Source organism: Chlamydotis macqueenii, chromosome 7 (genome assembly GCF_036417535.1).
Source record: "Chlamydotis macqueenii isolate bChlMac1 chromosome 7, bChlMac1.mat, whole genome shotgun sequence".
NCBI classification, from domain to species: Eukaryota; Metazoa; Chordata; class Aves; order Otidiformes; family Otididae; genus Chlamydotis; species Chlamydotis macqueenii.
This window is the reverse complement of record NC_141562.1, coordinates 33,398,028-33,421,997: the sequence shown is the minus strand read 5'-3', so window position 1 is coordinate 33,421,997 and position 23,970 is coordinate 33,398,028. Positions and strand designations below refer to the sequence as shown.

The following is a 23,970-nucleotide window of genomic DNA, read 5'->3' as shown; positions in this document are numbered from 1 at the left end:
GGAACTCATGATCAGAATTTCCTTTGAGAGTTGAAGAGGTGAATTTATTATTAATGCTGAGTAGATCAAGATAATAGAATCCTAAAAATCTTACTGTAGTTCAGTTTTGTATAGATTTGTATGTATCACTTATTTCCACCCTTGGTTAATTCTGAGTAGCTCTGAGATTATCCATGAACCACAGAAGTGGATAGCTGTAGTGATGACTTATTATTGCAACATACCTAATTTAATGGCTTCATCACTTTTAAATATTGGTAAAAATGTTTTATTTTGTTATAAACATGATGTGTGGCCCTATTTTGATCTAAAAGCATTTATAAAGTTCTAAAATGAAGTGGTTTTTTTTTCTACAAACTCCCCAGTCTAGATTGATATGAAGATATGTCTGTAGATATATTAAAAAAAAATATATACATGCCTTTGTGTAAGTGGGTTATTACCAGTAGTACCACACGCATTCTTGATTTTAAATACGTGTCATTTTGTTGTACAGGAATGTTCTATGTAGTATAGATGCAGTCACCAAGGAAGCACTTTGCTGGTCCAATATTCTACAGCTTTAAAACTTTGAGCTGTTTTTCTTCAGGGAAAAAGTAAGTTTACTTTATTTACTACTTGAAAAATAACCTTGAAAACTTCTGTCTTATTTTCCAGAATAAATTTTACATAGAAACCAAGCTTAACAGAGACTTAAAAGATGACCTTATAAAGCTGTTTACGGAACATGTTGCAGAAAAGCACATTTACAACCTAATGCGTAAGTAAACCTATTAAATTTTTCTGATACTGGAGTCTGGAAAACCACAGTGCTTTCAGATATTGCAGAAATCCACAGCAAATGGGGAGAAGACGGCAAATGATTGAGCTTAAATACAAATTCCTTTTCAAGCCACATAAGGAAATGCGTCACACATCAACTTATTTGTTTTAAAAATATGATTTTGTATGAAGTAATGGTTTCTTGAGTATCTGGGGGAACCAATATATATATTTTTCCTTATCATTTGTGATTATGACGAATGTAGTGTGGTCAAAGAATTGTGATGCTGCTGGGGTTATTGTCGTGATGTACTCGAGTGCTCCCTGCTAGTTAGTGGACTGCGTAATGCTGACAGCAGTTTCTCTCTTAAGCTGATGGGTTGATGCGAACAGGATATACTTCAAGTGATGCACTTCCCCTTAAGTGCTCCTGTGGGTAACTCCTGTGGCGAACCGCTGAGTTTGCCTGCAACCTGCCATCATCAGTGTGCGTTCGTGTTTTTTAGGGTCACTGTGAGTTGGCATCCTGGGAGAAGGGTGGGTGAACGCGGTGACTACCCTCAGGTCAGATAGCCTGGTACTGTAGAATGGTGGGAGATCATCAGGCATCTTGTTCTTGCTATCTGGAAGTCTACCTACGAAGAGCTTTTAGCTCTGTAGCAGATCGGATGACCTTGGAAACAGCAGGACAATGAGGAATGCCCACCCATGGACCTGATGTTTTATTTTGTGCCAAAGAGGTTTAAAAGTGTCATGAAACCATGATGATTGCTGCAACAATCATGTAAAGATGCATCATGCATAACATGATTGCTGCAACAGACTGATGTGAAATTCAGCTGATACTTCATTTTAATTTTAAGTGTATGCAGTTTTCAGGCAATGAAAACACTAATGTTGTGGGGTTGGTTTTTTTTTTGTTTTTTTTTTTGTTTTTTTTTTTTTCTCTCCAGTGACAAAGTAAAGTGACAAAGATTTGACACTGGTCAAATCTTCAGAACATAAGTAATGTCAGATGTCTGTTGCTATGTAATTAGTTTTCTGTGGATGACAATATGAGCATCAAATAGAAATTGCAGATGAAGTATTGAAAGGAGAAGGCTTGTCCCACATATTTCAAGTGTGGTTGTGTGTATACTTCTTCACAGCTCTGCGTTAGTTGCAGAAGTAAAATTAGAAGAAAATATTAAAAAATATAAATAAACTGTCACTGACTGTGGTGCTGTGTATGGGTTTTATTGTTTAATGAGCAGCCTCCTTGCATTTCATTTCAGTCTTACCATCAGTTTATTAAAACTAAGTTACTCCTAAGTAAGATAATACATACTGACATGCATAAACTCCTAACCGTGATCTGACTTGGTTTATTTCTTGGATAACAGGATCTTTAAATTGAGTTAAAGTATGCCTAAATAAAATTCTGAACTTGCTAACAGATTCCTGGGCAATAATTGAATACACATAGCACACAATACAGTGTTGTAGAGGTGCTGAAAAAGTTTTAGTGTTGTATTATTTTTCTGCTGTTCTCAGCTATTCTTTCTAGCTTGCTGAAAATCAGACCGTAATAGATAAGAATATTACCTTCATTTTTGGAAGTGTAAGGGCTCTATGAAAATAGACTATAAGTCACTGTTTGATAATTACTTTACTTGTTTTATATGGATTTGGTTCAATAGAAAACTGTTTTTATGTTATGGAGGGTGGGGGGGAAGATTTTGAGTGCTTATGCTTAGGAAATTAAAGTAAATGAAATTGTGATCTATAGAGAGAAATGGAATCCTGGGGCTGTTTTTAAAGAGATGCTGCAGCTGCCACTTCAGTGAGAAGAAGCGTGCCTTCCCTCTATTTTAAAAAACAAACAGAATTGGTTTAATCAGTTTGTGATCTAGACTCAGAGGACAAGAATTACATCTGCTCTTGCTCTTGAAATTTGTTTCTCTGTTTTTCACATGAAGGGGTTTTTGTTTGTGGTATCTTGTCATTCTATCAGAGCCTGGAAGCAGGCATTTCTATTTCAAGCTGTGTTCAGGAAGGACTGTAAGTACATTTCAGGTTCATTTGATTTAAGAAAAAGTTCCTGTTACGGGGGGGAGGGGGGGAGGTCAGAAAAAGCAATGCAATACAGATCTTTTCCTTAGTGTTTGGTCTTGCTCAAACTCCCACTGGTGGTGTCGGCCCTAGGCATTATGCTGTGAGGTTGAAGGCAGGAAGATGCAAAATTAGTTCCTGGCCCTGTGGTCTCTGTGGTGGGAGCACTCGGTTGCAAGAAATAGTGATTAAGGTGTGAATTCACTGTTTACAGAGGAAATATCACCGAAGTGAACTTGGACAAATTTTGCCTGCGCATACACCGATTTGGTTCCATTTTTTAAAACAGAGGAAATGTTTGTTTTTTTTTTTTTAAAAAAAAGCACTCTACTATCTAGAGCACTTCTGAGCGATAGAAGTAAATAAATAAAGAATTATGTACTACACAGATCCATGAGCGCAGTTGTGTTTGTGAAACACTCTCACACTCACATGTATTTATCAGGTCCAATGCTCTTCAAATTAAAGTGGATACATTTGAACTAAGTGAATATAACCTGCTTGTTTTCCTTACAAAGCCGAAGCTGGCTCTTGCTGATAAGACTGCTGTATTAAATGGCTTGGGAGAAGTTGCTGTGTGCAGAACTACTTAACTGAATGTAACAAGCAAAGACATAGCATCTTATTTAGAAGAGGCTTCAGAAATGGGGGATGGAGGAAGAAGATGCAGATAATATGCCCTTGTCGCTAGGGAAGGGGTGGTGGAGAATGTCGGCTTTGTTCCTGCTAGAGTCCTGCATGAGATGACTTGTAAGCAGAAAGATTCAGAAATATGTGTTTACTCTCTTATGCAGCCACTGTGTCTTCTCATAGGTTAGACCTGGGTTTCCTGGACTGTAGTCTTAGTCCCCTGGAAACATCCTGCCTGTTTGTTCTTGTGTCTAGAAGAATGGCAGTTATTGCAAGCTTTAACTGTCTTTGGTGGTGAAAATGTGTAACAGCTCCTGAAGCTTTCTACGTCCTGTACTTGTAATAGGTAAAATTCAATGACAGAGAGTATTTGCAGGTAACTGCTACCCATCTCTTTTGGATATTGGCAGCTTAGTGCCCAAACCAGGCTTGCTTTTGAATCTGACAAGAGGAAGGCTATTAGCAGCGTACTGGTGTTTCTCCTTGGTGGACAGATCGCTTGCTTTCCCATTACAAGAGTTTGTAGTTACCCCACTTGTCTTTTTGGAAACTAAAGAAAGGAAGGTGATCAGTGGAACTGGAGTCCAGCTCTAGGAGGTTGATGAGATTCTTAGCATCTCAATACTGAGAGGAAAAGCAACAGTAACTTAACCTGGTGGCGTAGAAGAAAGCTGTTTTAGAAGGCAATCTGAGAAGAATTCTCATTATTGTTTGTTTACAGTGGTGTTTGTGGGGGAAGTAGGATGTGTCAGATTATGGCACTTCCAAATAAGTGGTCGCCTTAGCTTATCACTGTAGTACTTCAGCCATTTATATCTCTGTGTGTACAAGCTGTTTCTTTCCTTCCATATTAGTGTGTTGAGTTCAGAAAGTGATTTTTACTCTTGTAGGAACAATGTCCTGGTAGATATCATTCAATATAAGCTGATTCTTCCCAGAAAAGCATCTGCCTGTACTTTTGGTCGGACGTTACTCAACTAGGAAGTCAAGTGAACTCTATCAGAGGTCAAATGCTTTCTTCAACACTTCTGATTTTGTTCCTATTGACTGGGGTAAGCAGTGAATATTTGTGTGTTCCCATCTTTGATCTACTGTGTCAGGAATAGATCATAGAAACAGATCCTTTTTATCCAGAGGAAAGGAAACCTCTTGGGCAATGGCAAAAATGCTACAGAATAAATAGGGCCCAAGACTTCATGAGTCTTAAAGTTGTTATCAGGATCCAAGGTGATAACGCAGCCTTTGAATGAGGCAGTTCCCTGACATTTACTCGTGCATAACTAGAGCATGGGCTTGAAAACATGTGAAATATAGGCAGAATGATTACTGAAGATTAAACCATTAGATCTCAGCTTCTGGCTCTCTCATATTTTGTTCATGATATATAACAAGGTAATTACAGAACTGGCTACTGAAACTTGAGCATACAGAGCAGGTACCTGTAGGTAGATTCTAATAGCGTGTAGGCGGTTGTTGAATGTAATTCTCCATGTCAGTGTGTGTGCGAGTGCAGAGCTAAAACCCAGTGTGAAAATATATCACATGTAAAAATAACAGCTTTTCTCATGGCTTTCTGAGAAAAAAAAATGTAGAAAGTCTAGAGGAGAGGGATGAATCCAAGCCTATTTCATTATGTTTGCAGTTTCTTATTAGTTACTGGGAAAAACTTTTCTCTGAAGATTCTTACATGTGACAACTTTATTTCTTCCCAGTTACTTCACTTGGATTCAGCTCTGGTGAAGAGATCTTGCTGTTCCATTTTCTTGATTTTAATTTTTTTTTTGCTGGAGGTATATTATAGTTCAATAGAAGGGCTGTTGATGTTGGAAAAGGTTTTCCTTTCTAAAGACATCAGGAAAGTTATTTCCACTGTATTGGTGCTTTCTGAAAAGTACCAGAAAAGTTAACTCAAAAGTTGGAGAAGGTTGCTAGTGACTTTCTGATAATGAAGTTGTGCAACTGTCCTTTTTGTTTGCAGCAGGTACAAATTTCATACAAAATTACTGAGAATGAATCAAGTTATAACTGTTAAGAAGTTGATAAACATAGCAGGGTGCATGTTTCCTGCGCAGAGATTTTCCTGTTGCTTGTGCAGTGGGTGAGCAGGAGGGGACGTGTTGCTCCCTAGGCACCCAGACCTGCATTCTCAGCAGACATGTTTTGCCACGATGACCTCCAGAAGCCTGTTGATCTCGTTGAAGCAAGGGACCCTCATCTCTTTGGTTGTGTACTGCTATAACATAATGCCTTTCATTAATAAATTCCATATCTAGCTTTTGTTTGTGAATGCTGCAGAAGGAGAGCAGTGCAAAGGGCTGAGAGGACTGTGATTGATGCCAGGTTCATAGTCTGACTATACAACAGAAACAGTGAACATGAGGTTTATTTTGATGTGTTGGATTTTTTAATTCACTTTCCCTGTCTCACAATTTTGGGAGATGATAGACAAGAGGGAGATGGATTGGATTGACTTTTTCCCTACTCTAGTTTGCATTTCTTTTTTTTACCTCCATTTTGACATGTCTCAAATGATCTATATATGAGAAGCAAGCTGTCATTGCTTTGACCCACAAACTGCTGAGAAAATGCCCTGAAAAGGAGGGAAAATTCTTGTTATTTTTCAGCTTCTTACAGAAAGCATTGCCCCCACCCTTTTTGTATGCTGCCCTTTTGGATTTACATTCAAGAAGTTAATTTTTTTCTTTGCGCTTCTCATTTCCATGTCAGATCTAATGCTTGCGTTTCATAACTAAGTAGCAGTTAGTTCCATAAACGAATTTGTTCTGGAATGGCTGTACTGAGTTGGATCAAAAGTCAGCGTAGCCCAGTGTTCTGATCTTGAAAAAAATGCATAGAGCATCGTTACAGGTTTGGTGCAGCAGAAGTTTGATGACCTTGGTTTTATTTCTTGAAAGATTTGTTGTAGGAAGAGCTGAAGGTTTCCTTGCGTGGTTTAGTCTACGTCTACATTAGTAAGTGCTGTGATGTAAAGGGAGTATGAAGGACCTACATGTGGATGTTGAGGACCCAGTGTTCACCTTTACACGTGTTTTGGAGAGCTTTGTTTGACGCTTGGTAATGTCTGGTCCTGTGGATGGGATGCCAGTTAGTAGTTAGAGCACATCTGGTTTAATCTTGCCTAAAAGGAATTAAGTTAATGGGCTCCAGGGCAGCTTTGTCATATGCACCAAGGAGCAGTAAGTAGGGATGATCAGTGAATTTGCTTCAAAAGCACATTTCTAATCTGAACTAAAACATTAGTATAGAGTCTGCCCTTAAGCATTTGAAATCACTCTTCTTTTTTGTCTTTGAGACATAGACTGGCTACAGTGTGGTGGCAGAAGCAATATCTTGTTAAAAGGATGTCCCATTCGCTTGCTGAGGCTCTTTCCTTTTGTAAAATACTGGATGTTGCTCAGCCCTTAGACACTGCTTTGTGTGCTGATTTTGTACACTTTAAGGAAAAATGAATGAGAAAAAAATCTGCACAACCTTGCTCTGCCATTTTCATAAAGATCTATTTCTTTTTTAAGTTTCAGAATGATACAGAAAAATAAAATGGTCTTTTTTTCTTAAAAAAAAAAAATAAAAAGAATTACTTACCTCTGGAGTAACTTACTGTCTGTCTTTAGAATCAGCCTGTGTGTCTGGATAGGTAAAATGAAATTAGATGATTCTTTCTTGAGAGCCTTAAAAAGGAAGCAAGGTAGCAGAGCACTAGAAGAAAATACTGATCTGTTTCCAGTGTATTTGTACTAGACTAAAATGGGGTGATTTCTGTTAGAATTCCTCTGCAACAAAAAGCTAATTTACTTTTTTTTCCCCAGCTATAAAGCTGTTGAAGTAACAGCTTTGGACAGCAAGTGTTTTGCAGGGCAAGAGGGTCCTATAGAACAAAGGATCCTTTATGAGATGTTGGGAAGGGATGCGTTTGTTATCAAACTCTTCCTTAAAAGTGATTTTTAAAGATTTTCTTGCATCTACAGGGTTGTGAATCTGTTCAGTGTTTAATTTCTGGCTTCTTCTACATAGACAAATAGTTTAATCCCATTATGTCCACTTCAAATTCCCATTCTAACTTCAAAACAATGTTTTCCTTCTTCCCTGTCTTCATTCCAAATATTAGTAGACACAGATAACTGTTAGTGAAAACCAACTACGGTACGTTCCACTTCTTTTCCAGCGTGTGGGGACTGTACTGGGACACTGGTATTGCAGGATAATTGGCCATTCCTTCTTCAGAACACTGAATTGGAACGTTAGTATCAGTTCTCAGACCTCACAGGTACCCCTATGCTCTCAAGGGCTGTATAGGAGAGCTTTGTAGCTATTAATCTTTCTTATACCCTGTGTGCTCTGTAAATCTGATGGAATAATCAGGAATTACACACTCACCAGTTTAATGATCGTGTCCTTGGTATTGAACCGGTAGCTGTGGTTTGGCAGGCCTAAGTAATTGTATTGTAACCGTATTGCAAACGGTAATGTTACCAACTATTAGAGAATACACTCGTATTCTTTATGGAGCACTTCATCTCCACACAAATTTTGCCACTGAACTAAACTTTTCATCAAACTTACTTTAAAAAGTTGTAGCTGTGTTTCTTATTTTTCTTGTTTCACGTTGATAAAGTTGTAGCACCTCAAAGTAAGGCAGTTTTTTTTAATATAGTCTCACATGACTGTCATGTTTAATGTGACTTTTTGGTAAAGAAACAGCAATAATGTTCCCATTTCAATAAGCCTTCATAAAATTGTAAACATGAAAATATCACCTTATTTTCCAGTTATAGAAATCCAGAAATCTATATTTCTACATTTATAGCTCTGTTTTTCATATTCTTGTTACAACACTGAATATTTTCAATGTGATTAAGACTTGGAATTTTTATTTTGTAGCATTTTTATTAGATACTTAATAAAGCTTTTGGGCTATTTAATGAATATTTTAAAAGTAATCTGTTACTTTATTAATGCCCAGTGGCAAATGTTTAGTAATAAAGACAACTTTTTATGTTTTTTTTTTCTAATTACATTTTTATTCATTACAAACTTTTGAAGAATTTAAGTTGCTAAATTTTTTTTTGTTCTATTTAAAGGGAAATAAAAATGCAGAAGTATGAGGCGTTTGATGTAATTGCAAATGTGAGGGTTCACGGAAAAGGCTTTTGAAGTTCTAGATCCGTAGTTAACATGTACAAATTGTACCTGGGTTAAAGTAATGAAAAGGTAATGTATGATCAAGCCACGTCAATCAATTTAATAATGAAATAGGCAATAGGTTAAAAAAAAAAACCCCAAAAACCCAAAATGCCAAAGAACACGCGCGTGCACACACACACACACACACAACACCTCCAAAACAAAACTCAAACCAACCAGTTCTCAGAAAACCTCAACCCAAAGCAACAAGAAGAAACCCCTACAGCCACATCTTGGACGCCCGCTGTAGCAGTTCCCTCTATTGAATTGCTGTTGGCATGTGGCATTCCGTGAAGTGCTTTGCATAGGCTGGATTTGGGAGTAAAGTTGGGATAGGGGAACCGTATTCAAGGTGAATCTGATGTTATCACAGTGAAGTAGAAGGGGATGCGTGGTCAGATGGAGCTGATATAATTTAACTGAGAGAAAGATGATTTGTTATACTGTAGGAATATCATCAGATCACATCACCCAGATGTAAAGGGCAGAACTACGAGGTGAGCCTCTGCTATTCAGGTTTATTTAGGCTGTGCGCTGGCGATAGCTCCATCGCTACTGCTGTGCATCCCTGTATATCTCATGTACAGTTGTGTAAGAGCTCAACTGCTGTGGAAATATTAAAGTTGTTATTCTGCAAAAGAATATAAATATTGCATACATATTGGAATTAGGTACTAAAAACACAGTTTGTACAATGGGATAAAGATCTCTGGAATACATTTGTTTTCCTTTGCAGCTTTGTTGAGCAATCAGTTCTGCTTATGTTGAAGACTGGAGAGCAGTAGCTGACTAATGCCTTAGTTGTGGAAGCTGTTGGAGTTGCTTTTAATGGGAATACACTTTATAATTTTTTTAAAGCACGTTGTTGAGTAATTACAGCTTTGAGTACATCTGCCTAAGCCATACTTACAGATAATTTGTTAAAATATCTTACTTTGAAGTTCTATTAGATTGCCGCAAAGGGAGGAAAAAAATCTTGTGCGCTACCGTGAAAAAGTTGTACTGTTCTGCCAGAAAAAATACATGTTTGCCAAGCAAAATAAATCTTTCTTTTGAAACAAATGTTGAAGGATAGAGCGAGATTTTTAGAATAGCTAACTCTTGGTTTTTGCAAGTGAATCTTGAGTTATGAACAAGTGAGTCCGAACTTGTTAAGATATAATCTGCTACTCCTGCAATTTCTGGGGTCCCGGATCTTGCCCCATGTGCCCGCCTGTAATTAGGAAGTAGCTTAAAGCTTCCTCGAGGGACAAGCTTCTTTAGTGTTACTGTGCAATAATGGAGTAACTCCGTTACTGCGGAGTACCTGAAGTGCTGCAGGTTCATACCTCACTTACTCCAATATAGTTCATCCACTGTTCCTCAGAAAAAACCCTGAGGCCATTCTGCATATTGTGTCTTACCTCAGCTCACAATATTTCAAAGCATTTTGTGTCTTTCTGCAATCCAAGCATTTCATCATGGGAACCCACACTTCTGTTCTTTGATTCTACCAGGAGTTAGTTTCAAGACTATTTGCAGGTTAATTAACTTCTTTGCGTAGGTTACTTACTCTGTAAAATGCAGTATTGGTTCATAGACACTGTGTGTTGAGATAGTACACAGTGTCATTACCGCCGTCATTCATCTGAGGTTTGGTTTTACTCTGCCTCACCCTGCTCTAGCTTTGTCAGTGCTGCAGGTGGAGCTTCTGGGAGTAGGTAGGAGTCTGTGCAACTTCTGTGTTGTAGACTCTCAGTAATTGTTCTAATAAAGCAAGAGCCAAGCCCTAGTATTTGGAGGTCTTTTGTAAGATTGTGAAATAACAAGGGCAGCTTCAGCATGTCTGGCACAGCTGTTTCTGTTCCTTGAGTGTAAGTGACTCTCTTAAGAAGTAATGTAGGATTGGATGTTTGGGTAGGTCTCATCGCAAAACTGAAGATGAATTTGTGTGTGAAGAAATTTTACATCTTTTTATCTTTTACACTTTTGTCTATAAACCTGCATTGAGCTTTTTTGGATCTATCCAAAGAGATAAGAGCCTTATTCATTCTTTTGGAAATCATTCTGAAAATACATATCCTACAGCAGAGCTATTAATTCTTCAGGTATATGCAGTTGCGCAGCAATTTCTCCTCCTCCTTAAATATGTTGTCCCAGGTCCTCTACCACTGTCGCTCGTGGGCTCAGCCTTGGACAGTGGTGAGTCCACCCTGGAGCTGGCTGGCATTGGTTCTGTCAGATACAGGGGAAGCTTCCAGCAGCGTCTCACAGAAGCCACCCCTCTAGCCCCTCCGCTGCCAAAACTGTGCCACACAAACCCAGTACAGAAGAACAAATTTGCCATTCTCTGGACAGTTTGCAAATCTGTTGGTGAAGCTTAGGTTGATGTAGCACAATATAATTTTATATCTGTATGTATATAATGTGTATACACATTGTTTGGATCATGCATTACTGTTGTGTATCTTCCTTGGAAAGTATTATGCCCTTTTTAATTTCATAATTTGCAACTTTCTTGGATGCCAAGAGGCTGTTTGAAAAATCTTTAGGAAAGAGGCTGTAAATATGTCATTACAAAACAAATCACAGGCTCTCGCCTCCTCAAGGCTTCAACTGAAAGGAGCAAGCACCTTTAAGATGGTTCTTTATAAAACAAATTCATCTATAACAGTTAACTATAACAACTTTGGTTACTTGGAGGTTAGAAAAAATACCTTCTTTTTTTCATCTCCCTATTACATGAGCCACTTAAACAGTTTCAGAAAGAGAACATACTACTGAAGATTTTTCTTTTTATGGTAAGTTCTGTAGTGACAGATGCTGAAGCTAGAACTGGAGATGCTCTGAAGCTTAAAAAGCAGAGTCTGCAATGTAAGCACAAGAGAGACACCCTTTAGGTACCATTGCAAGAGTAATTTCTCCTCTGTGTAGCGGGTACAGAAAGTTGTATATATTGCTCACCTCCTTTGTAGAGGAATAAAAACTGAGAGGCAGCAGTTGATTTAAACGTTACTGATTTATTTTTCTATTGGTTTTTTTTTTGTGTTTCAGTAATTCACATGTATATAAAAGCCTCAGATAAATAGAAGGCAGGATACAGGCCTTCCTATCATAATATAAGCAGTAAATGTCCTGTTGCCAGGTTTTTCCTTAAGAGGAAGATGCAATCATTGCAGTGTTTACTGCTGAAGATACCAAGAATGAAATGAAAATGTTCACTTATGTTTAAGAAAACTTTTCTTATTTGATTTTTACACTTTTTTTGACACCACTTATGCTTCATTCGTAGACTTTCAATCCATTTATAGTTTTATGTAGAAGGTGCTAAATACTTTAAAGCAGGGACTTGTGGGTCTCCTGGTGTTTAGCACACTCAGGATGAGAGTGTTTCTAAAAATAAATTGTTTACTTCAGTTCTGCATCTGAATACTTAGAGCCATCGCTTGCTTGTTTTTTCCTCACAATTCCTGCTGCCTGTCTGAAAACAAATGAAACATAAGTTAATTCACATTTTCATCATATATAATTTGAACAGAACACTTCCCTTTAAAGGTGATGTTTTATTACTCTTGAGAATTAAGTTGTCAATCAGATACCTGACTATTTCATTTGTGAGGACATCAGAGAACAAAAAAAGCACAACTGCAATATTTCTTTGATACAGAAATGTATGTGTAAGAGCCTATGTTTCTTGATTTGAAAAATTACTAATTCTCTTAATTTTATTTCAGCTTTACTTTTGGAAGCTCAGTCAACGCCGTTTCAAATAACTCCTTCAACCATGGCAAATATTGTGAAAGGCCTGTATACACTACGACCAGGTAAAAAAAGAAACACGTTTGTAGGAGGCTCTGGTACTGTGGTTGTGTATGTTTTCCTCAATATGTATGCGGTTGCTATCTGTCTAATACACTTTGAACAAACCAATGTGCGTGCGTTATGTCCTGTCCATCATAATGCTTAATTCGACCGTGCAAAGGCCCCGATTCTTCTTGTTGCCCGTCTGTGTGGCCTGCACAAGGTACCATGTAAATACCAAATTCATTTTAAAAAAACAACCCCATCTGCTTCTCTGGAGGCAAAAGGAAGACCTATTTCTTTTGTTCTGTAGAAATAAAGAAGGCTCTTTAACGAGTCAGTCATGGCAGAATTGTAGAAGTATTGAAATGGTGAAAGTTATATTGTGAGTCAAACTTCAAATGACGAGATCTTTGCCATGGAAAGAATAACTGTTTCTTCTATGGAGCCATTATATGGTTGGTATTATTTACCAGAAGAGCTTAATTTAACTCATCAGTAAAACATGACATCTTGTGCAGCAACAATTATATTGAAAGGAAAATGATGTTGCATATTTTAATCAATTTTGTACACAAATTTTTGGTTCTGTAGGTTTTGGAGAACTGAATAGAGCTGTAGCCTGTGTTTGAAAATACTTTAGAAACAGGAAGTGTTTGAAGTATCCATAGATTCAAAGTATACCTGCTTCCCTTCCTTTTGTAATAGTGATGCTTTCTTCTTACCTTGGTGTGACTGAGAGAAGGATTGTGTCTGAGCTTCAGTCTATTTTTGGTTTGCACTTCGCATTTGTAGAGATAGAAATGAGAATGGGAAAGCTTTACAAAAAGCTTTAGTGCAATGTTTAGCATGTATACAAGCCAGGGCTGTGATGGACCCTCCATTTACAAAATGCATAGATAAAGCATTTCAATAAGCAAGGATTTTTTTTACAATAGGAAAATTAACATCCTACCATCATTTTTAAGGCAATGTTAATTTCATTTTTATAAACAGTTCAGTACCAAAGAAAGGAAGGGTGTATACATAAGTATAGAAGTATAATTCTTTTGAAAGCGACTCATTGTGGTTTTCTTGTACTGCACTTATTATTGTAGGTGATGGACTTGTGATTTCCCAGTTTTCCATTTCAGATGATTTTTGTCTTGCTCTTTGCCCAAGTGGCAAGCGATAGGACAAGAGGAAACGGCCTCAAGTTGCACCAGGGGAGGTTTAGATTGAATATCAGGAAAAATTTCCTTACCAAAGGGGTTGTCAGGCATTGGAACAGGCTGCCCAGGAAAGTGGTGGAGTCACCATCCCTGGAGGTGTTTAAAAGACGTGTGGACTTAGGGACATGGTTTAGTGGTGGACTTGGCAGTGTTAGGTTAACAGTTGGACTTGATGGTCTTAAAGGTCTTTTCCAACCTAAACGATTCCATGATGAGGGAGATTAGTGCCTTGATTTTTTTTGTTTAAACCACCTGTGTGCTAGTAATGATTATTTAGTGAGTTTGCGAGTTAAAATAAAGACTGTTAAGGCTTGGTATCAAGCAAGTAAACGTATGTGGGAATTGGATAAAAACTCGTGATGTGCCCTAGTGCATATATTTAAAAGTATCCCTTTTCTCAAAGTAAAGATGAAGTTTCACATAACTGCTACAACCTTTGGAAAGTCTGGCTTCAGAAATACTTAAGGAGTATTTATTTTTCTCAGAACTTCTTACACAGTTGCTGTAAACTCAGTTTCATCCTTTGCTCAGTCTTCTGTGTTTCATATAATCAGCCTTGAAGCAGCTTTGAGGTAAACTGTCTTGCTCCTGTAAGGCAATGTTCAACGTAGTGAAATTAAATCACATTTCTCTCCAGAAGCTGAACTAATGCAGGTTAAAATTATATAATGAACATTTTAAGTGTTCGTATAAGCTTTGGAAGATCAGTGAGACAATTGCATTAATTCATTTGAAATGAGGATAGAGAAGCAGAGTTGTGATATTATTGTGCTTTGTAGAAGTAAGGCTCAGGAAAGAGGTGTGTACAAATGTGGTACAAATTGTCTGATTCTCAAGGTGAGTGTGCTGATCATCAGTGCCTGTCAAGAGTGTCCAGAGACTCAGCAGGCCCTGTGAGATGCAGCAAGAGCTGAATTTCAATTTGATGATGAGGTTGATGACAAAAAAAAAAATAGTAAATACTTTATCTACATGTAAACATCTGATTTTAGCAGTCTGATTATTTGTTGTGCTTTAAGGCTTGATTTCTGTGAGTTTTGGGAATGGTTTTGTGTTTTTTATTTGCTTGTTTGTTTTTCTAAATTGAAGATCCTAAAATGTATTTAAAAATAGAGCAAAGTTACATTTGTCAAAGAGTAAAATTTTCACAAAAGATCTCTTCCACGTGTTTTGTTGTTGCTTTCCTTCTTACAGAATGGGTACAGATGGCACCAGCTTTATTTTCTAAATTCATCCCAAATATTCTACCCCCTGCTGTGGAATCTGAGCTTCAGGAATATGCTGCTCAAGACCAGAAACTTCAAAGAGAGCTTATGCAGAATGGATTTACTAGGTAATAATTACTAATTTTCAGTAGTAATTGTGCTGGGCAGTGCTGAAATGGTAAAATCAGATACAGCTAAAATATTGAAGAAATAAGTTAAGAGTTAATAAAATAACCTTTATAACTCAGGATCTGAAATATGGCCTTATTTTCCACGTTTTGAGCACTAGCAACCTGGCAGATGATACCAAAAAGTAGATGATCAGAGGTCTTTAAATATTTTAATGAAACAGATTGCTCACAGTTCATGCATCCCGATATTCCAGTTGTACTTCTAATGCATGATCATGCTCTTGTTCAGCCTTTACTTTAGCCATTTATTTTCTACAAGCTGATTTTTTTTTTATCATGCTTCTGAAAATGTCAGTTGATGACTTCTCTTTATTCCACTTTCAGAGCTATTTATACAGTCAAGGTGTTGATTTTAAATAGACATTTCTCTTCTGAGAATTGAATTAGGGGAAAAAAAAGAAAAAACAGTAGAAGAGAGAGTGGAAAATGTTCATAACCTATATTGTTCACTCTAGGCTATGCCTCTTGCTCTGGGCTCTTCTATTTAACTTCCTAGATAGAAGCACAGCGTTTTCACTGCAGCAGCGTACCACTTTTGCAGTAGTCTGACAGTCCAAGTGCAGGCTGGGCAAGCTATCGTGCTGTGTTCCCGAGGGATTCATTTCTGCATGACGAGAATACTTCTTCATCTTTCCTGTTTCCTGTGCAACAGTGAGAATCTGGTCCTGTAGTTTGAACACCCACTAGATGTGGGTATGTTTAGTGTTAGATTTACTGCTGGATTTCGTACTCTCGTGTAGTTTTACCCAAAATGTAATCTTTCTCTTCAAAGCTTGGTAAATTATTGAGCTTCAGAACTTACTACTGACCCAAATACCAATGGTATGGTGGACTCACTACTTGTAAGGCTTTCTGTTGAGGAAAACAATTTTTTGATAGATAAGCGTGAGTTAAAGACACTAAAAAGAAAGCCCTAAGAGCTTGGGCTGAGAAAAGCAATGCATTTAGCCCAAGAAACAGAAGTTTGAGTTTGAAACTGAGTAGGCATACAGTGCTGACGGTGCAATAGAATAGACTATTTCAGTTGGAAGGGACCTACAGTGATCATCTAGTTCAACTGTCTGGCCAATTCAGGGCTGACCAAGTAAAAGCATTTTGTTAAGGGTGTTGTCCAAATGCCTCTTAAACACTGACAGGCTTGGGGCATTGATCACCTCTCTGGGAAGCCCGTTCCAGTGTTTGACGAACCCTCTCGGAAAAGAAATGCTCCCTAGTGCCCAAAAGACTGTAATGCAGAGAACAAAACGAAAAAAAAGGGACACTTTAGTTTTGTCTAGTTTTCAATCTTATTAGTTCTGTACGTGGCTAATAATAACAGTTGTTCTGTTTACAACTGCGTTTCACTGGTTTCACACGTCATAGAGAATTAAAAATGAGATTTCAAGTAGTAACAGTCTATATCCAGAAAAACAGTCAACTTCAAAAACATTTTTCATTAGGTACCTGAAAACAAGACAGGCTTGTCAGCTTGGCTGTGAAGTTCTTTGGCTGATACTGTCAGGACGATGCTGTATAACAGGCTAGGCAGGGTGCTAGGATGCTAGGAAGGATGCTGACCACTGCAACGGCTGGATGCTGCTGTGGTGTTCTCTTCTTAGAGACTTGATGGGATCCTCAGAATATATTTCAGCAACTCCGATTTTATGCAGAAAAGTAATTCTCTAGCATTGGAACTAAAGTGATTCCATAGGAAATTCTTTCTGTTCTGTGTGTCCTGTGTGATAGGTGGAGACAAGAGATTAGGGCTTGAGGATAGTCATACAGGGGAGAAATAAGTAAGGGTTTCTGTGTCAGAGGCTGTTTACGGGGTCTCATTTCTAATACTTCCTCTTCCTTTTGGCTTTCTGCAGTGATCTTCTGGGTATTGGCCATGGGAAGAGTTTTGGTATGTCTTCTAGGTTTAGAAGATGGGCGCTCCCTAGCCCATGCTTTGGTGCAACTGCCATTTCTATGTAGCTTACTTTCAATTGATTACATAAAAATGTAAAATAAAACTTTGCACTGGAGTAACTGATTGATGGCATTTGGTCTGTGATGAATGTGTTTTGCATTATTTATTTTATGACTGTACTGCCAGGGCGTCAGTGCATTCTGGTAAACATGGAGGTTGTATAAAGCGTTGGAGTTAAGTGGCATTTTGCCGTGGTATTTGAAATGTATTTTGCCTTGAAATGTATTTCAGGATGTAATACGTGACTCCCTCTGTTCAAGAACATAGATACTTGTAACCTTTCAGAATTGTTTTGAGGTTACATTCCTACATATATAAATGTGTACGTATATACGTATAAAAGGGTTGTTTTTCTTGTCTGCCAAGGAGTGTGCTAAGCCCGTTCTTTTCTGATTAGCGTGAAATGTCATGTATTCTCTTATAATTGTGCCAAAAAATGATGTGTCTGCTGCTGCACTTCCTACAACAGTAACCATGAGGAGCACAGCACAGTGAGGTGTCTTCACCAGCGTTAATGGTGTGTCAGGTTCTAGTAGCTATCAACACTAAAACACTGTTACTGCAGAAAGTGGGAACGCAAGCAGTTGCTTGGCAGTATTTCTCTTATGAAAGACATTAATCAAGACATATAGAGCAGGTCCATCTCCTTAAGAGTGGTTTCAGAGAAGAACACTTTGTATCACTAGAAAATCCCCCAATTTTTATCAACTTGCAGCAGATAAACGTGAAATTATAACCATTGTGCTGAAAATATATTGGAATCTCTCTTCCTTGTATAAAAGTTTCAATAGCACGTCTGTCATCACAAGAAACTTGTGAAGCGGCAAGATTTTCCAGCGTTAAGAGTTTGTGCACACAAGACTAAAAGGAAAAAGTGTTTTCCAAATAGGTGGGAATTTGACTTTGGGTTTTCGGAAGCAATGATGTCAACTGGTGTTTATATAACTTTTGTTATTTATTTAAGGACTACTGTCAGTACAGACTTGCTTAGAGTCTGAGTGTTGGGGTTTCAGGAGCGTCTTACCTGTATAGGCTGATAGATGCAGAGTTTTTGATATAGTTCAAAATGAGTTTGGTTGAGAAGTTTGAATTAAGGAAAGCAATTTTATGCATTACTTAAGACCACACTGCACAGGAGCAATTTTTCCTCATCTTCATTTTGTAAAAAAATTTACTATAAAATCAAACTTACTATCTTTAACAAAAGAATGAGCTAATTAAATCTATAAAATATAGGTTATACTTCTGGTTTACTAGATTGATAATCTTGCAGTCGTGTGTTATTGCTACTATGTTTGCATTTTGTTTCTAGAGTCTGTAAAAGTTGATGATTGTGCTGAGGTATCTCACTATTGTTTTCCTTTTCCTAAAATGAAAATTGCTTTCTCCCCTTTCTTTCCTAGAGGTGACCAGTCACGCAAGAGAGCTGGAGAGGAGTTAACTTACAGTAAGTCTGCATCTAACCCTGCCCTCCTGTGTGCTGCGGGTCCTTCATGGGCTGGGCGTACAGGTAGTGGTGGGCTTCTGGATAACCGGAGGGGTGGTGAGGTGCCAGAGGCTGCACCTCCACGTTGTAGCTAGCTGTCTGCCTGGGTAACCTTTACCATTCTACGTAACAACACAAACTTCTTGGGTCTAGAGCCTGGTGGCTGTGCTAGGGTCCCACAGCCACCTGTAAGGTAGTAAGGTATCCCAGCTGCCGAGGCCAAGATATTTCCACTTCATTTAAGTACACAGCTGAGGTCTTAAGGAAGAAGAACGTAATTGTCCCAAGTCTCTGCCTGGCCAGGATACACATAACAGGCAATAAGATGATGAGAGTCCACCTCTGATATAAGTCGTGTGCTGGTGTTGTGTGTTTCTGTCTGTTGACAGAACAGAGAGTTTGGAAGGGTTGTGCTTTTCAGCTTGGAACCTGCAATTACTTGTCTAACACAACATGGGATCCACCTGTGTTGAGATGCTAAAGGCAGTATTTGAGAAGTTCTCTTCCATTTGTAGATGAAGTCTCTTGCTGCATGCTTAACTATGAAGTTCTTTGCAACTCCCTTAATTTCCTGTAATATAGGGAGTGGGGGCAAGGAGCACAGGGAGGAAGGATATTTCCATTCTCAGTTGGTTGCTCTACTCCTGACATCCCTAATTTGGGTGCAGTGAGTCAAAGGTCCCATCTTCTGTGCTGAATAAATATTTGGCCAGGAGAGAATCTAGTCCCATACTTTCTAGGTCAGGATTTAAATACAATGCCCTCATTGCTGGTCATTAAATAGGCTTGGAGACTGGGAAATAGTATCTGTTCTGGTGCTGTTGTTAACTCCAGTCCCTTTTATTGGTTTTTTGGGGTTTTTTTTGTTTGTTTTTTTTTTGTTTGTTTGTTTGACCAAGCTTCCTCCTGTGCTTTTCAGCAGAATATGTTTGATTTATTTCCTACCATAAAATGTCGTGCAGTTTTATGATTAACTCTTATTACAACCTGAAATGGATGAATAGCTGTTTACTTGGTGTATCAGCTTCAGTTTACACTGGTAACGTTTTGCAGGCAGTGCTGGTTTTCACGTTGTTGGGGAAGTGGGGGGGCAAAGGAGCTAGGGTGAAAGTTTAATATGAGAGAATTTGTTGAACTTTTTGTATCATTTCAGATGGCTCATCAGCTTGTGCAAGCTCCAGGGGCTACAGATAGTGAATATACTGGATGAGCTTCTATTCCAAGCCAGAATAGACACTGGAGGAGCACAGGTGGCATCCGGAGCCTCCTTTGGCAACTGCTGATACTTGCGCTCTGACATGAACTATGCCTCAAAGAAGAGTCTTGGACTTTCTTCTTTATAGAATAAGATGTCAGTTGCTGCTACAATTGGGATGACTTTGAAAGACATGATTCCTTGCTCTGGCCTCTCAACAAGTTCATGTTCTGCGATTTTTGTGAGGAATGCACCTTGAAAAACAATCCTTTCAAAGTGGAGATGGGCAGCCGAAATCAGCAGCTTCCAAAAGCGTTAGAACTGAAGAATCTTTTTTGCACTCTTTTCTTAATATTAAGGACATTCTTAAAACTAGTTAACACGTCAGTGTATTAGTTTTTAAACTTCAAGGTATTTTCTGGAGCTTTTACTTAATAAGAATAAAGTTTCATTATTTTGCAGTGTTTGTTCATTAGTTTAAAAATTGTCACCTTTTAAGAGTTGGTCCCATATAAATGTATCTTCTGTCAGGGAGTTTTAAATTCCAGATTTTTCTTTTATCCTTTTTTTTTTTTTAATTGTTTTGTTACTTGGTATTTTGAAATCTGTTTTCCTCTGTGTTTGTACTCTGTGCCTTCAACTCGTGCACTTTGCGACTTTATAGACCATATTTTGTTACTGCAAAATGTGTTCTTGAGGAAAAACTTGACGTGAACAAACGTGCTGCAAAGTTGCACTTTTCTCTTGCATTAATGGGAGGTGAACTTAAGAAGAAAGAAAAGTTGAACCTATCACCATCACTAGTAGTGACTTGGAAGTTTGTCCCCTTTTGTTTTTCATGTGTATTAGTGTTTAAAGCTGGGACCAACTCTTGTAGAATCCCTCTCATTGACTGTTTATTGGCTTCCATAATTGCAATACTGAGATGTGAATTCCAGACTGATTGAAATACTAATACATGTTTTATGCTGTGCTGTGTAGAAACATTGTGGGCAAAATTCTCTATAGTCTAGCAGGTCTGCAAAGTGCATCTCTCAGCACAAACCAGGTTTGCACCTGCTTGCTCAGCCAACGGTGGTACCTGTCCAAGATCACGTTGTGGCTCCTGTGCCATTTCTCTGGTTTCGGAGATGTGATGGGGCTGTGGTAGCGGATGTTGTCAGAATCAGGGAGTTGAATGGTGTAATGCATGCACGTGTACCCATCGGCTTCCTGTTTCCAGTCTTGTGTAAACTCAGCTGGAGGTCCAGCTGAGCTCAGTGCCGGGAGATCTGGACCTGTGGTCTGAATCCTAAAGATTGTGATGTGGGTTTTAATCAGTAGTATGGCTAATGCAATTCTTTCACGAGGGGAGAAACATACTTGAAAACGCAGTTTGACTACAGGGTTGTTTTTCTTATTACTATGGATTTATTTTTTATCATCTTTAGTTATGAAGAGAAATCAGTTGGTAATATAAAATCTTTCTGGAGTGAAACAAAAGTTTGTTCAGTTTTGTCTTGCACAACTCTTATGCCTGTTTAAAAAACAACACACAAAAAACCAACACAGCCCCCTCTATGCTTGCATGAGTTCATTACAAAATGCAGGAAAAAGATAAAAAATAGACGCGGCAGGGACAAAATTTGTTTTTCTTTCTGTTTTGTAGCCACACTTCATGTAAATGAATTTAATTCTAAGTGTTTTACATCAGCTGCTTTGGCAATGCTGTTAGTTTGGAGCGTGGGGAGGAGGAAGAATGAGGAGGACGCTGCTGTGATTGACAGATTAAAATCTGATTTACCTATATACTACTTTGTATATTTGAAAAGCCTGTTCAATTTCGAGGAAGTTTTTCTTTTAAAACTAAAAATCAGTGCTTCAGTATTTTGTTTTCTGTGTAGATCAATGCCAGCAATAGTGGAGAACCAAGCCACTTTTGAGTAGGGATTTTCAAGTGTTGATAGTGTTTGCTTCAACTTTGCTGCCAGCTACTTAAGTTGAGGCAGAATTAGACAAAACCAGGAATTTAGCAAATTTTGCTGAAGTATGCAATGCAGCAGTGGAGAAGTTAGTGAAGGCTAATAGGGAATAAAAAGGATTTGCCAGCTTCCAGATTTTTATCAGTTTTTGCTTTAAATGAAAATAAAACCTCTGATAGTGTCCTTAGCTTTAAAAATCACTGTTTACTGAAATGACAATATTCTTGAGTTAAGAATAGATGCATTAACCCAATTTGGTTAAAATTTGTTTACAACTTCGTTGCCATTCTAGTTCACATAACACAGTAATCAAGCTCTGTCATCTTTTTCAAGTGATCATAATGTTTTTCTGTTCTTAAAGTGGTTTTACTTGTTTAAGTTTGTAAATAATATGTAGTCTCTTTGCTTCATGTTTGAGGCAAGGGTTCAACATTCATTTTACGTTGCGTTGTGTTTGGGACACAAACTTCTAGAACAACAATTCCATCGAAAGGTAAAGCATTCCTGTCGGCGTGGTTCACTCCATGTGCACTGGGTAGTGCTTGGATGCTTCTCAGTCCTGTGTAGCATTCTCGCTTGGCCACCATCCCTGAGAAATCTGTTTGTTAAGCACTGTATGATGTCGTAAATTTGGCATTAAAATACCTGTATGTTTTGGCATTATTAACGTAATGCTGAAATATTGTTTATCTGTGGAAGACGTTATCATTGTGACTGAGCATGAAACAGAATACAGCGTACTATACTAAATTATTTTGTTTCTCTGTTAAACTTGCATTTTACTTACAGTAAAACTAACTCAGCCAACTTGAGCATTGGTACTGTAAAGCCAGAATTACCAACAGCATGATCCTAACTGCAGTATTTGATTTAACCAAATAACTTGTGGTAAATCTGTTGCATCTGTAGCTTACTCTGTTAAGATTAAGCAGTAAAGTTGGTTATACAATGGGTGTCCTCTTTGTTGCACTGGTTCTATAGCCAAACTTGCCACATTAAAATATTTTTAGATTAATTTCATTTCTTGATTTGGGAAGTTGAAATATTTAATTTCATCCTGCTGACTACTCTAATAGTAGGCAATGGTCAAGATAGTCTTTGATACGAGTGATGGGGGGGCTCGAACTAGGTAGAGAACCCAACTCTTCTACGGTTGGATCTCCTTGGTGCCTTTCTGCAGTTGTTGAGGAAGTTGTTCTGAAGTTGTTTGTGGATGAATACTTTGAAGCAAACATTTTCACTCTGTTGTTTGATAGAAATATGATCAGCCAGATAAGGTGGCATTCTGGCAGGTGTCATTCTGGTAATTACAGGACAGAGCAAGTTATTTTGTCCCACAGGATTTTTATAGCATAAATTGGTGTGAAACTGGCCCAACATGATATTTTTATAGCCATGGTGCCTGTTAGCAGAAAAAGGTTGGCGAATCTACATTTCATCTTTATCAGTGTTTAAATACACTGGCTTTGAATGAGGAGCAGAATCACGTGCGAGGGGAAGCCTTACCTTCTGTCAGGAGGCACAGAAAATCGGAGTTACTACGTTAGCAAAAGAAACTTGCTGATTTGGCCTCAGTTGAAAGCTCCCTGACAAAGTGCTTTGTACTTTGCTAGAGGGGAGTGGAGGGATTAAACCCATATATCTTGACCTGACTTGAATGACTGGTTTAAGGGGTTCCCAGAATTTCGTAGGTAATGGATACTCAGAAATCCCTTCTGGCTGTCTCTGTCTGTCCCTGGGATGCTCCAGATACACTTTCTGAGCTTCTAACTGATCTAAGTAGCACAGAACAGGAAAGTTGACTCCCCTAATGATGACAACAGAATGAATTTAGTAATAGCACTTACTGCCTCTTCAGTATGGTTTTTCAATTAATCATTCATAAGAAAAACTGTTACGATTTCTGAGGTTGCCTGGGTCATCACAGGTTTCTGTTAGCGGGCAGCAGGTCACTTATTTGTTAGCACCATTTGCCATCTCTCAGCAAATTGAACGGTTTTGTACAGAGAACAGTTCCTAAATGAATATCTCGGGGTGGTCGGTAGGCGCTGCCCTGGGGACGAGGTGCGTTATCAGGATAAGAGCACCTGTTCGAGGTAGAAGATGGATGTCGGAACGTACTGCTGCAGAGCTGAGGTGGCGCGTCTGGTTAGTTCGTGCCGCTGTCCCATAGAAGCATGGATTGACGGTGAAGTGAGTCGCAAGGTGAGCATAGACCTAAAAAGTCTCTGTAGAGCCAACTACTGTGGGATAGCTGATGGACTGCAAATTCACATCTTACCTTCGTAGTAACCTGTTCCTGTGG

At 38.3% G+C, this 23,970-nt stretch overlaps 1 protein-coding gene across 2 annotated transcripts in view; it reads left to right on the top strand.

The window, feature by feature from the left end:
* Positions 1-22,614, top strand: part of CACUL1 (CDK2 associated cullin domain 1) — a 50,361-nt gene extending 27,747 nt beyond the window's left edge. For both annotated transcript variants that reach the window (XM_086752367.1, XM_086752366.1), the window contains 5 exons: positions 658-760; positions 12,399-12,488; positions 14,871-15,009; positions 18,427-18,470; positions 19,663-22,614. In XM_086752367.1, the coding sequence (XP_086608493.1) occupies positions 658-760; positions 12,399-12,488; positions 14,871-15,009; positions 18,427-18,470; positions 19,663-19,703 (417 nt within the window). In that variant the 3' untranslated portion in view covers positions 19,704-22,614. The remainder of the gene's footprint in view (positions 1-657; positions 761-12,398; positions 12,489-14,870; positions 15,010-18,426; positions 18,471-19,662) is intronic.
* The last annotated feature ends 1,356 nt before the right edge of the window (positions 22,615-23,970 follow it).